The 14,211-nt window shown below is 28.2% G+C and overlaps 1 protein-coding gene across 1 annotated transcript in view; it reads left to right on the top strand.

Moving 5' to 3' along the window:
* The first annotated feature begins 2,576 nt into the window (after positions 1-2,576).
* The window catches only part of LOC145265746 (S-crystallin SL20-1-like), a 21,514-nt gene continuing 9,879 nt past the window's right edge, over positions 2,577-14,211 (top strand). The window contains exons 1-3 of the mRNA XM_080121799.1: positions 2,577-2,709; positions 4,487-4,582; positions 10,011-10,126. Coding sequence (XP_079977925.1) covers positions 2,577-2,709; positions 4,487-4,582; positions 10,011-10,126 — 345 coding nt within the window. The remainder of the gene's footprint in view (positions 2,710-4,486; positions 4,583-10,010; positions 10,127-14,211) is intronic.

The raw sequence follows: 14,211 nt of genomic DNA, 5'->3' as shown, positions 1-14,211 counted from the left end.
CAACTTCTCTCTTAAATTATCAAATTCTGACACATCACCACCATTAGTAATCACCACCATCATTAACAATCACAACCATTATCAACTATCACCACTATCATTAACAATCACCATTTTCATTAACAACAACCAGCATTAACAATTACCACCATAATTAAAAATCACAACCATCATTAACAACCACAACCATTATTAACAATCACCACTATCATTAACAATCATCACCATCATTAACGATCATTACTCTCAATAAAATTATAACCATCATTAAAATAAGAACCATCATTAACAATCACCACCGTCATTAACATCACTACTATAATTTACAATCATTACCATTATTAACAATCATCGTCATAAACAATCACCACCATCATTATTAATGTTCGCCATCATTGAAGTCACAACCATCATTTACAAGCACCACCATAATTAACAGTCATTACATTATCATTAACTACTATTACAGTATTGTCTCACTATACACTTAGCGCTCATTTAACACTTATCCTCGGGTAGCATTTAAGCCATTATAAATTGTGATATCTTAGTAAAAATGTAAACATATTTTGGAAACGTTTTGAACCGGACAAACACTGGCTAATTAAAACTTAGTTCAGGGTACCGGTAGTTATGATTAAGTTAATAATCACTACCAACATTAACACTCATTACGGCATCATTAATAATTACCACTATTATTAACAATCACTACAATACGTAACAATCATTACAGCATCATTAACAATCACCGCCATCATTAACAATCATTACAACATCATTAACAATCACCACCATTATTAACAATCGTTACAGCATCATTAACAATCACCACCGTCATTAACAATCATTAAACCATCATTAACAATCACCATCATCTTAGCAATGGTTACAGCATGATTGACAATCATCATTAACAATCATTACAGCACCATTAAAAATTACCAGCATCATTAACAATCACCATAATGCGTAACAATCATTACAGCATCATTAAAAAACACGACCATCATTAACAATAATTACCGCATCATTAACAATCAATACCATCATTAACAATCATTACAACATCATTAACAATCACCACCATCATTAACAATCGTTACAGCATCATTAAAAATCACCATCATCAAGAAAAATCATTACAGCATCAATTACAATCGTTACACCATCATTAACAATCGCCACCATCATTAACAATCGTTACAGCATCATTGACAATTACCACCGTCATTAACCCTCATTACAACATCATTAACAATCACCACTGCAATTAACAACCATTACAACATCATTAACAATCACCACCATTATTAACAATCATTACAGCATCATCAACAATCATTGCAGCATCATTAACAATCACAACCATCATTAAGAATCAACATCATCATTAACAATCATTACAACATCATTACAAATCACCACCATCATTAACAATCATTACAATACTATTAACAATCACCACCATCATTAACAATCGTTACAACATCATTACCAATAACCACCATCATTAACAATCATTACAATACCATTAACAATCACCACCATCGTTAACAATCATTACAACATCATTACCAATAACCACCATCATTAACAAGCATTACTGCATCTTTAACAATCACCAGCGACATTAAGAATAATTACACCATCATTAACAATCACCACCATCATTAACAATCCTTACAGCATCATTAACAATCACCACCATAATAAACAATCATTACAGCATCATTAACAATCACCACCTCATTAACAATCACCACCACCATTACAATCATTACAACATCATTAAGAATCACCGCCATCATTAACAATTATTGCACCATCATTAACAATAATTACGGTATTGTATAACAACTCATCTGACGCTCATTTAACGCTAATCATAAAAAAATGTCTTATTTATTCTAAAATTAATTTTCGGTTTTATCACTTTCTTAATTACCTATAACTTGCCAGGAATTAAATCGAATTATGAATCAAGTTGTTCTCTTTTCGAGCATTCCCATTAGATAAACATTTCGACATCTTCCGACTGTTCATGTAAATGCCCTCAAGATATTTTTTTCTGGTTTAAAATCTGTACCAAGTCAGATTAATGCCATCTTTTTCAGATGTTTTATTTAATACTTTTAATACTTTTTTTTACTTTAATGTCTCGCCGTAGTTTACACACACAGCTAGAAAATAATTGCTTTTTTCCTGAACAAAACAAGGCAACCACACTAAGCTGACCGACCGGACTTACAGGAGGAACAAAAAGTATTTTACACTTTTTGAGGTCATTCCAAGTTTTCACTATTGTATTCAGCCATTGGCGAAACTGCAATTTAAACTCTCAATTCCTTTTGAAAAGAAATATTTAATCAGCTAAAGATGAATTAGGTGTCTTTTGAGAAACGCAGACTAATGCCTAGCATTGTTTATCTGTTATTTTAATCAGTTAATTGTTCGTGGACTTAATATAAAGTAAAGTAAATTCGTTACTTCCGTATCATTCGCGTCGAAGAAAGTCTTGCCCAAACTTACTTTCCAAAATACGCCGTTGAACTATCCATTCCATATTGACCAGTATGCCCAACTACACTCTGTATTACTTCAATGGCCGCGGCCGTGCCGAGATTCTTCGTATGATGATGGCCGCTGCTGGCGTCAAATACATGGATAAGAGGTTCGAATTCAACGAATGGGACAAATATAGGAATGGTAAGAAATGGATTTTATTCTCAGTCTCTCAATATTTTAGATATGCATAACAGAAAGAGAATAAGACTGCCTGTTTATATTGTTATGCTGAACGACATATTAGCTCGCTCGAAATTAGTGTTAAAAGTGACAGAGTTCAGAGTTTCAAACGCTTGATTGGCTTTACTGGCTATCGCTGTACTGATGAATCCGTAAGCATTAAACTTCTACTTTTGTAGATAATATTTATTATAAATATAATTGTATATGTGCATTATTTTCATTATTTAATATAACACAGAATGTGGTTGGAAAGTTCAATAGTAATTAAAACAGAATGGTAATTAAATGTGATTAGAAAACTTAATAGTAATTACAATATTAGAACTCCAAATCTAATAAGGGGGCAGGTTCCGATATTTGAATTTTAAACGTTGTGACTCAAATCATATATTGCTTTGTTGACCATTTTAGATTTTTGATAGGATATAATCTGTTCATTCTGATCTGGAATTTAACCAGTACAAAGTAGATTAACAATTTCTTGTAAGCATTCGCTACCTCGTGATTTAAATGTTGTTTTTCGAATGTCTAAAATCACACTGATTACACTGCTTGAATATACATGACTTTCTTTTAATGCATTAAAACAATTATTTGAGAAAAATAGTTTTAAATAAAACGCCAGATAATTTTCGCATATCTGAACACACACAAACATACATGCAAACGCCTCTCTCTCACTCTCTCTCCCTCACTCACACACACACACACACACACTCTACTATTATATAAAAGCAACTTAGCTTGTGTGCGTGTATGTGAATACATCTAAAATATATACGAAATTTGGACAAATTAAAATAACATATTTAAGCGTATTTTACTACCGGGCAAAGCCGTTCGAGCCCCCGCCCTCTACGCTAATCCCATTTACAAATTTACTATGCCTGTCTGCCTCCCCGTCTGTCTCCATATTTTTAAACTCTATCTCTACCGAAACTAAAAGTCGCAGTGGGGCGTTATGAGCCTCAAATGATTGAATTTTTATGGACCGTTCCATTATTGGTCTTTATCCGATTAAAATAGTTTAAAAAGGGTCCAAAACTGGTTAAAATTGAAAAAAAAGTTATATTTTTACATTATTCTTAGTTTATTTTAAATCAGTGTATATTCGTGTCACGTTGGTACAGGAGTCAGCTTTGAATGCTAGAGTGTTGCTTTCGATTTCGATTCTAGCTGAGGTCACCCAGCTACTTTTTTACGTTTTAAATAATGACTTTATAATAATATATACCAAATCTGGATGAATTAAAATATCATATTTAAGCGTATTTTACGATCTGGCAAAGTCTGGCGCTCCCGCTAGTATAGGCATGTATTTTCGCAATTGTAAAATTACATGCGGATGGTGCTTGATGTCATTTTCTTTTCATATCTTGTATACAGGAGTTCAATAAAAAAAATCATTGCGCGATTTTCATTTACATTTGCATTAACGCCGTGTTTTTTTTGTTTATACTCTCATGCCATATTTACTTTATATATTTGCTGTTTTAACAGTTGATTTCCTGTTTCTATTTTTAATTAAATTCCTTAATATGATTTTTAAGTTTTAGTTCCATTAGGATTTTACAATAAATAAATAAATATTAATTAATTCATCATAAATTTAAGGGAAATAATAGGAATCTAATGTAAAAAAATAGACAAAAAACAAACGAATTATTTTTTCGTTTAGAAAAATAAGCATATTTTTTTCAGATTCCAATATCGATTCAAATTTGTTTCGTTTCAGATATGCCATGTATGCGTGTTCCCGTCTTAGAGATGGATGGTGGAAATAGAATGCCAGAGACAATGGCTATTGCCAGATACCTGGCCCGCGAACACAGTAAGTATTTTTCTGGTGACATAATAAACATCAAAACATCCTAAACATGATAAACTTAATGAATATAATATTAAAAACATCATAAACATTAAAAACATCATAATATTAAAAACATCATAAGCATTAAAAACATCATAAACATTAAAAATATCATAAACATTAAAAACATCATAAATATAAAAAATATCATAAACATTAAAAACATCATAAATATCAAAAACATCATAAACATTAAAAACATCATAAATATTTAAAAAATCATAAACATTAAAAACATCATAAACATTAAAAATATCATAAACATTAAAAACATCATAAACATTAAAAATATCATAAAATTAAAAACATCATAAACATTAAAAACATCATAAATATTAAAAACATCATAAATATTAAAAACATCATAAACATTAAAAATATCATAAACATTAATGTTTATGATATGTAAAACATCATAAATATAATAAATATAACAAACAATGTAAAACATCATAAATATAATATATATAACAATGTAAAACATCATAAATATAATACATATAACAATATATATATAATAATATATATAACAATGTAAAACATCATAAATCTAATATATATAACACATATATATATAATATAATAAATATAACAAACAATGTAAAACATCATAAATATAGTAAATATAACAAACAAAATAAACACAATAAATACCATAAACATAATAAATGTTTTAAATATTATAAACATAATAAGCACCATAAACGTAATAAACATCATAAATATAATAAATATAATAAAATGATAAATATTATGAACATAATAAACATAACAAAAAATAATAAACATAATAAATATCATAAACATAATAAGCATGATAAAATAATAAATATAATAAAAATAATAAACATAATAAACTTAATGCATGTCATTAATACTAAAATAATCATAAACATAATAAACATAATAAACATCATATATATCATAAATTTAATAAACATCATAAAAACATCATAAACTTAAAGAAAAAATATAAAAAAAACATCATACACTTATAGAAAAAATATAAAATAACATCATAAACTTATAGAAAAAATATAAAAACATCATAAACTTATAGAAAAAATATAAAAACATCATAAACTTATAGAAAAAATATAAAAACATTATAAACTTATAGAAAAAATAAAAAATAACATCATAAACTTATTGAAAAAATATAAAATAACAACATAAACTTATAGAAAAAATATAAAAACATTATAAACTTATAGAAAAAATATTAAAATATCATAAACTTGTAGAAAAATATAAAAACATAATAAACTTATAGAAAAAATATAAAAACATAATAAACTTATAGAAAAAATATAAAATGACATCATAAACTTATAGAAAAAATATAAAAACATTATAAACTTATAGAAAAAATATAAAAACATTATAAACTTATAGAAAAAATAAAAAATAACATCATAAACTTATTGAAAAAATATAAAATAACAACATAAACTTATAGAAAAAATATAAAAACATTATAAACTTATAGAAAAAATATTAAAATATCATAAACTTGTAGAAAAATATAAAAACATAATAAACTTATAGAAAAAATATAAAATAACATCATAAACTTATTGAAAAATATAAAACACCATCATAAATTTATAGAAAAAATATAAAAACATCATAAACTTATAGAAAAAATATAAAAAACATCATAAACTTATAGAAAAAATATAAAAACATTATAAACTTATAGAAAAAATATTAAAACATCATAAACTTATAGAAAAAATATAAAAACATCATAAACTTATAGAAAAAATATAAAAACATCATAAACTTATAGAAAAAATATAAAAACATCATAAACTTATAGAAAAAATATAAAAACATCATAAACTTATAGAAAAAATATAAAAACATAATAAACTTATAGAAAAAATATAAAAACATTATAAACTTATAGAAAAAATATTAAAATATCATAAACTTGTAGAAAAATATGAAAACATAATAAACTTATAGAAAAAATATAAAATAACATCATAAACTTATTGAAAAATATAAAACACCATCATAAATTTATAGAAAAAATATAAAAACATCATAAACTTATAGAAAAAATATAAAAAACATCATAAACTTATAGAAAAAATATAAAAACATTATAAACTTATGGAAAAAATATAAAAAACATCATAAACTTATAGAAAAATATAAAAACATTATAAACTTATGGAAAAAATATAAAATAACATCATAAACTTATAGAAAAAATATAAAAACATCATAAACTTTTAGAAAAAATATAAAAACATTATAAACTAATAGAAAAAATATAAAAACATAAACTTATAGAAAAATTATTTAAAAAACATCATAAACTTAGAGAAAAATTATAAAAAACATTATAAACTTAGAGAAAAATTATTTAAAAAACATCATAAACTTAGAGAAAAATTATTAAAAATACATTATAAACTTAGAGAAAAATTATAAAAAACATCATAAACTTTCAAATTATTTTGTTTAAGTTGTTTCTTCATTTAGATAAAATATAAATTGGTGAGATTTATAAATATATTCGTATTTGCAAATTAAACGAGGTCCTGGATATGACCTTAAACTATATCCAGTGGTGAGGTCTCAGCTTGCAGGCTTTCAGGAGTGTGAAGTCACCATTTAATTGCCATTGCTCCCAGGTCCACTATGACCCGGAGTGGTAGTACTTGTTAGGGTCCCAACTATGGGTTAAATAGAAACTGACTTGAAAACAACAGATATATTCTATTAAAAACTTTTTCTTCAAAATCACTGGATTCGGCATTAAATAACCTGAAAGGGTTGATATGCAGTAAAACAAAAACAACCAACCAACCATTATGCAAGCGAAAATAGATAATTTTCGCTTTCCATTGCAACAAGCAAATAATTCAGCCTTAACGTTCCAAGTCGCATTCCGGGATTATGTCTGTGGTAGTGGTTAATGTGCTGTCGGCAATATTTGGGGATATTTGCCAATCGGCATCGACAACGGAGCTTCCACTTCCTTAAAGAGGCTGCTAGTTCCGAAACTTTTCCGTTAACAAAATACGACCTCTGTTATATTTTCTTACTTGATTGAAGAGGACTAACACGATGTTTGCTAGAGAATTCGTCATTATTTATGTGATGAGGATTATATTAAAAACAAAATGAGAGAATCGAACAGCTATTCTTACAAAAAATATAAGATTATATAATTCCGTTAATGTCATATATTAGCATGGAAATGCCTTACAGGAAAGGCCTGAAACAACTTGATGTAAGGATCTAATAAACTGAAAGCTATTTATCGCAAAGATAAGAGATTCATATAATCCGTAATTTAAAAAAAAACTATAGACAACTATATGTAGATAAAAAGAGTCACCAGGAAAAGATATTCCCAATCTTTCGGTTTTTGGAAGGAAGCAATATTAAGAATAAGATGCTATATAAAAATTTATATTTATATTTATTGGTGTTCAAATCTATAATTATATTTACTGGATTTCAAAATCGTAACGTAAGGAAGTGAGCGACGCTTTTTTATGGCTGGTTTCCATAGCAATCACGTCGCTTCAGCGACTACTGTTGCTACCAATTCACCGCTCTCGCGAAAGAAGAGTAACAAGTGAAACAGAGAGAAGAAAGAATGAAAGCGAGATAATTAGGGGGATTTTATTGAAAATGGACGAGTGCTGTACAGTGTTATTACATATGTGTATGTTATGTTTATGGGAGCTATAAATATGATTGACATTAAACAAAGAATAAGTGAATTTACAGGAAGGTTAAAAAATCATGGATTACAATAGAAAAATTCGAGCATGAAAAGCATTATGGTTAAGCTTAAATATGGAAAAGTAAAAGACTAGTTGTTAAAACTGGAAAAGAAAAGGACAAGGTATTTATTAAAAAATATACTTTAAATATTGCAGCGAATTAAATGATACCACTAGACCAACGACTCAAACCAGTTGAAATTAAAAAAAAAAACAAAAAAAAAACAAAGAATAAACCAAACGATTCTAAAAAACACGTGCATTAAAATATTCATAAAAAGGCTTAAACTAGAAGCATAATATTAATGAAAGAGAGTTTGCAGAGAAAAATAAATTATGGAGACCACTAGAACAACTCTATCAAAACTCTCAAGTGGGCAGAAACAAAATTAATGTCGTGTTTTACTTTTTTACATCATAAACAAAATAAATATAATAAATATCAGAAACATAATGAATATCATAACATATTAAGCATTATGAACATATTAAACATAAAAACATAATAAACATAATAAAAAATAAAAATAATAAACATCATAAACATAATAAACATCATAAACATCATAAACATAATAGACATAATGATTATAATAAACATAATAAATAGAATATTCATGATAAATATAATAAACATAATAAATATAATAAACATAATAAATATAATAAACATCATAAATATAATAAATATAATAAACTACATAAACATCATAAAAATCAAAACATAATAAACATCATAAATATAATAAACATCATAAATATAATAAATATAATAAACATAATAAACATCATAAATATAATAAAGATCATAAATATAATAACTATAATAAACATAATGAACATAATAAACAGCATAAACATAATAAATATAATAAACATCATAAACTTAAAAAACATAATAAACATAAAAAACATAATAAAAATAATAAATATAATAAAGATTGTAAACATCATAAACATAACAAACATAAAATCATAAAATTGATAAAGATAATAAACAAAATAGACAACATAAACATAACAAATATGATGCAATAATAAATATAATAAACATAATTAACTTAAGGAATGTCATTAAAATAATAAGCATCTTAAACATATTAAACAAAATCAGCACAATAAATATCATAAACATAATAAACATTATAAATATAATAAACATTAAAAACATGATAACATCGTAAAGATAATTCGATTTACTTAACGTTAAAAAACATTTTTTTTTTTTGCGACAACCTAATAAATTTGTAGAAATAGAGATGGTTTAAGAAAGTTTTTAGAGCGAAAGAGAGAACCGATGTTTCGAAATGCAGCGATAGCAATCGATTGTAAATATGAACTCTAAGAAAAACTTGATGAGGAAGAAATACCAAAATATTTCAGAGAAATTTATTTTACTGTGCTTCTAGATTGAGTTTGCGATCACACTTCGTGTTGTTAATGGCAGTCGGCGATTAAATGCTTTTGTGTATAAAGGACGTAAAATCAGTAAATTTTGAAACATTATATTACGTGCTTCATAAACGGGGAATGGGGAATAAAACATAAGAAACTTTCGCTTGTCAACTTTTTCATTTCTATAATATTTTTCTTTTTTTCTTAATTAAATGCAAGATTCTCAATGTCTGTTATTTTAGATTTTTATCCCAAGAGCAGCATGGACATGATGAGGTGTGACTACATCGCTGATTGCTTCTATGAAATCATGCACGATTACATGAGGTACTATCACTGGAAGAACGGACGCTTCAGGGTGAGTTATTTCCATAACAATTTAAGATTTATATATTTCCAGATAATTAAACACATCGAATTAGATAAATACACATTTCGATGGAGTATGTAAGTATCTCCACTGGACCACCTGAAAAATTAAACATCCAGTGTAGCAGCAAGTCCTTATATTGCAAATAAGTAATACCCACATCCACCTACCTTGAAAATGCTGCTATGAAACCTGAAATAGTTATATGGAATAAGTCAGAGAGAGAGTTGCAACCTTGATTGAAGTGAGTGTCCCTAATGATGGAGGTCTGAACAGAGCTGAAAGAGAGAAACGAACCAAATATGAAGGTCTCATGTATGATATGAAAAGAAACTGGAATCTTAGGGAGATATCAATCATACCAGTTAATACAGGTGCCAAAGGGCGTATGAATAAGAACCTGAAGTCCTACCTAACTAATATTCCTGGTGAACCAAGTGCAAAAGAGATTCAGACAATTGCACTTAAGGGAACAGCGAGGATACTGAAAAGAGCTCTCGATTGGTTTACATTAAAAAGCAGGACAATGTTGACAACTGGTTTGGCTGCCCCATACCCCGCGCTACAATCTTCAAAGGAAGGAAATTTAAAAAATATATATATGTTTGTTATAAACAATATATATCTGGTCGCCACATATCACAACGACCGTTATATTCGCAGGTTGCTACTGGTTGTCAGTTTTTTTTTATTTATTACATTTTCACCCCAAACAAGACATATTGCTACTTTGTTGTAGGGGGCTACTATCAGGGACATAGGCATCAGGGGTACTGTGTAGGAAGTTGGGCAGCAAGATGTTGGTTCACGTTGCACTTGAACTTCTGCATGTCAGTACAGTTGGGGGAGCAGGGACCCGGCAGGGAATTCCAAAGTCTAGCTGTCCTGGGGAAGAAATTACTGGAATAAAAGGCTCCCTTACATCTAGGGATCTCTACTGTGAAGGGGTGGGATTTAGCTGCTTGTCGGGTTTGTTAATTAACTCGGGTCGTTTTTGTCTTATATTATTAGAAAATCTACAATACAAAACATGGTGATAGTTTATATTCTTTTATTCTCCAATTGAGATAAGATATGACTTACTTTCTGTAGTCCTCTCCGCAGGTTTGCAGTTAATAGTCCTAGCTTAGTTGTAGCTTAACGGCCATCCACAGGTGATTTAATAGGAATAAAATAGTCATTCTGTATGTATTTATACTAGCAGGACCTGTGCACATTCCACATGCGACTCATCCATATGTAATATATTTATGTTGGCATTCTATAGATGTTCAGTGTAAATGGAAACGCTCTGAAATTATTGTAGCTCTTTTATTAAAACTTTAAAAGTATTTATCTAAACAAGTACGTACGTACGGCGTACCTCGGTACTAAAGTGTGTTTAAATATAATATTGTAATTCTTGCAGATTTCGTATATATTATTATAGAGTTAATGTTCTATCGATGTTAATATATTATAAAGTTGCGATTTCAAAAATAAAAAAATATATACCCGTGTGATTTGGGTGCATCAGCTTGAACCGAAGCAGAAACTAAAACATAAAAATGCATATCATTCAAACACTACCGTGTTCGAATATATGATTGTGGCAGTTTTAGTCATTTCGAACTGCTTTAAAGCTTCAACGCTCACTCATTTTTCAACTAAATTTCAAACAATTATTACAGTTTGTAGATCACATTCTCAGCTATATTGAGATTTTTTTTCAATTTTCGTTCAGTAAAAAAAAAGTTATAGTAGATTTACTGGCGTTCAAAATCGTAAAAAATATGTAATGAGGTGAGCGACGTTTTTTATGACTGGTTTCCATAGCAACAACGTCGCGTCAGCGACTACTGTTGTTATCAATTTATCGCTCTCGCGAAAAGAAGAGTAATAAGTGAAACAGAGAGTATGAAAGAATGAAAGGGCGATAATTGGAGGGATTTTGTTGAAGCAGAAGAATGCCGTACATTGTTATTACGTATGTGTATATTATGTTTATGGGGGCAAAAAAATAAGATTAAAATTAAACAAAGAACAAGTGAATTTACTGGAAGTCTGAAAAATCATGGATTACAATAAAAAAATGCGAGCATGAAAAGTAATATGGTTAAGCTTAAACATGGAAAAGTAAAGGACTAGTTGTGAAAACTGGAAAAGAAAAGAACAAGATATTCTAGTAAAACATATAATAAATCTATAACTTAAAATATTTCAGCATTTAGAATTTTTTTAAATTTCAATTAATAATATTATATAGCAAATTCTTGATGCTGCAATATTTTAAGTTATAAATTTATTATATTTTTTACTATAATAGTTTGTCCTTTTCTTGTCCAGTTTTAACAACTAGTCCTTTACTTTTCCATGTTTAAACATAATACTTTGCATGCTCGCTTTTTTCTATTGAAATATATATATATATATATAAATATTTATATATATATATATATATATATATATATATATATATATATAGCTTGAATGTCCTCAGCTATAATCGAAACCGAAACCAAAATTTATGAAGAATTCTTGGTAAAATTATTTATTACAAGAAATAGAAGTCCATAACAATAAAACGACAATCACTCATATGTAAGTGTGACACAAAAATAAATAACACACGTTACCCTATATATAGATTCATAAAATACATTGTTCTTAGAATATATTGCTCTTAGAATGCATTGATCTTAGACTGTATTTATCTACAGATATATTGATTTAAAATGCATTGATCATTGACTATTTTGCGTTTAGAATGCGTATATGTTAAAATACATTGCTCTTAGAATGTATTGCTCTTAAAATAAATTGGTTTCAGAATGCATTGTTCTTAAAATGCATTGCTCTTAGAATATATTGATCATAGAATATATTGATCTTAGAATATATTGATCTTAGAATATATTGCCTTTAGAATTCATTGATCTTCGAATATATTGCACTTAGCCTAACTGCCTTTAAAATATATTGTTCTTAAATCTTAGAATACATTGTTCTTAAAACGCATTGGTTTTTACGATTTTGAACGCCAGTAAATCTACTATAACTTTTTTTTTACTGAACGAAAATTGAAAAAAAATCTCAATATAGCTGAGAATGTGATCTACAAACTGTAATAATTGTTTGAAATTTAGTTGAAAAATGAGTGAGCGTTGAAGCTTTAAAGCAGTTCGAAATGACTAAAACTGCCACAATCATATATTCGAACACGGTAGTGTTTGAATGATATGCATTTTTATGTTTTAGTTTCTGCTTCGGTTCAAGCTGATGCACCCAAATCACACGGGTATATATTTTTTTATTTTTGAAATCGCAACTTTATAATATATAAACATCGATAGAACATTAACTCTATAATAATATATACGAAATCTGCAAGAATTACAATATATTGCTCTTTAAACATATTGCTCTTAAGATTTACACAGATCATAGACAATATTGTTCTAAAAATATATTGCTTTTTGAATGAATTGCCCTAAGAAAATATTAGTATTAGAAGAAATTGCTCTTAGAATTTATTGATCATAGGATACATTGCTTTTAACGTGCACTGGTCTTAAACTCTAGAAGTGTAAGCCATGTTTAGTTTCAGAACAGTTTCCGATGGTTCGTTGTTTTACACAAGTCCTGAGAGGTGACTGGTTTGCAGTAGACAGAGCAGTTTCCGATGGTTCGCTGTGATACAAGTCCTGGAGTTGACTGGTTTGCAGTAGACAGTTCTCGAGTTGGAATCCACAGAGCAAAAGATTCTTCCGGTGTTGAGACGGAAAAAGTATATGCGAAATTGCTACAGAAAGGTTTAAGATTTATGCAGCAATTCTGGTTTCTGATTGGTTGGTAGCAGAACGGGAATTAATTCGATTCGTCAGTTCCCAGCTGCATCGTTAATAAATAGGATATCCTGACTATGCGGGATCATACCCCATTATAGTTCACTATGATGGGATGTGTCTCCTAGCGGCTTCGGCTGCATGGAGACAGGGTAGTACAAGTCAAGGATTCGTCACTTGACACTCAGCCCAACAGGTGAGGGGCCGGGAACCGGCCCAGCACCTGTTGGACTGAGGTACACCGCCTGG

Source organism: Euprymna scolopes, chromosome 40 (genome assembly GCF_053919585.1).
Source record: "Euprymna scolopes isolate OS-2025 chromosome 40, ASM5391958v1, whole genome shotgun sequence".
In the NCBI taxonomy this organism is placed as follows: Eukaryota; Metazoa; Mollusca; class Cephalopoda; order Sepiida; family Sepiolidae; genus Euprymna; species Euprymna scolopes.
This window is presented reverse-complemented; position numbering and strand designations above follow the sequence as displayed.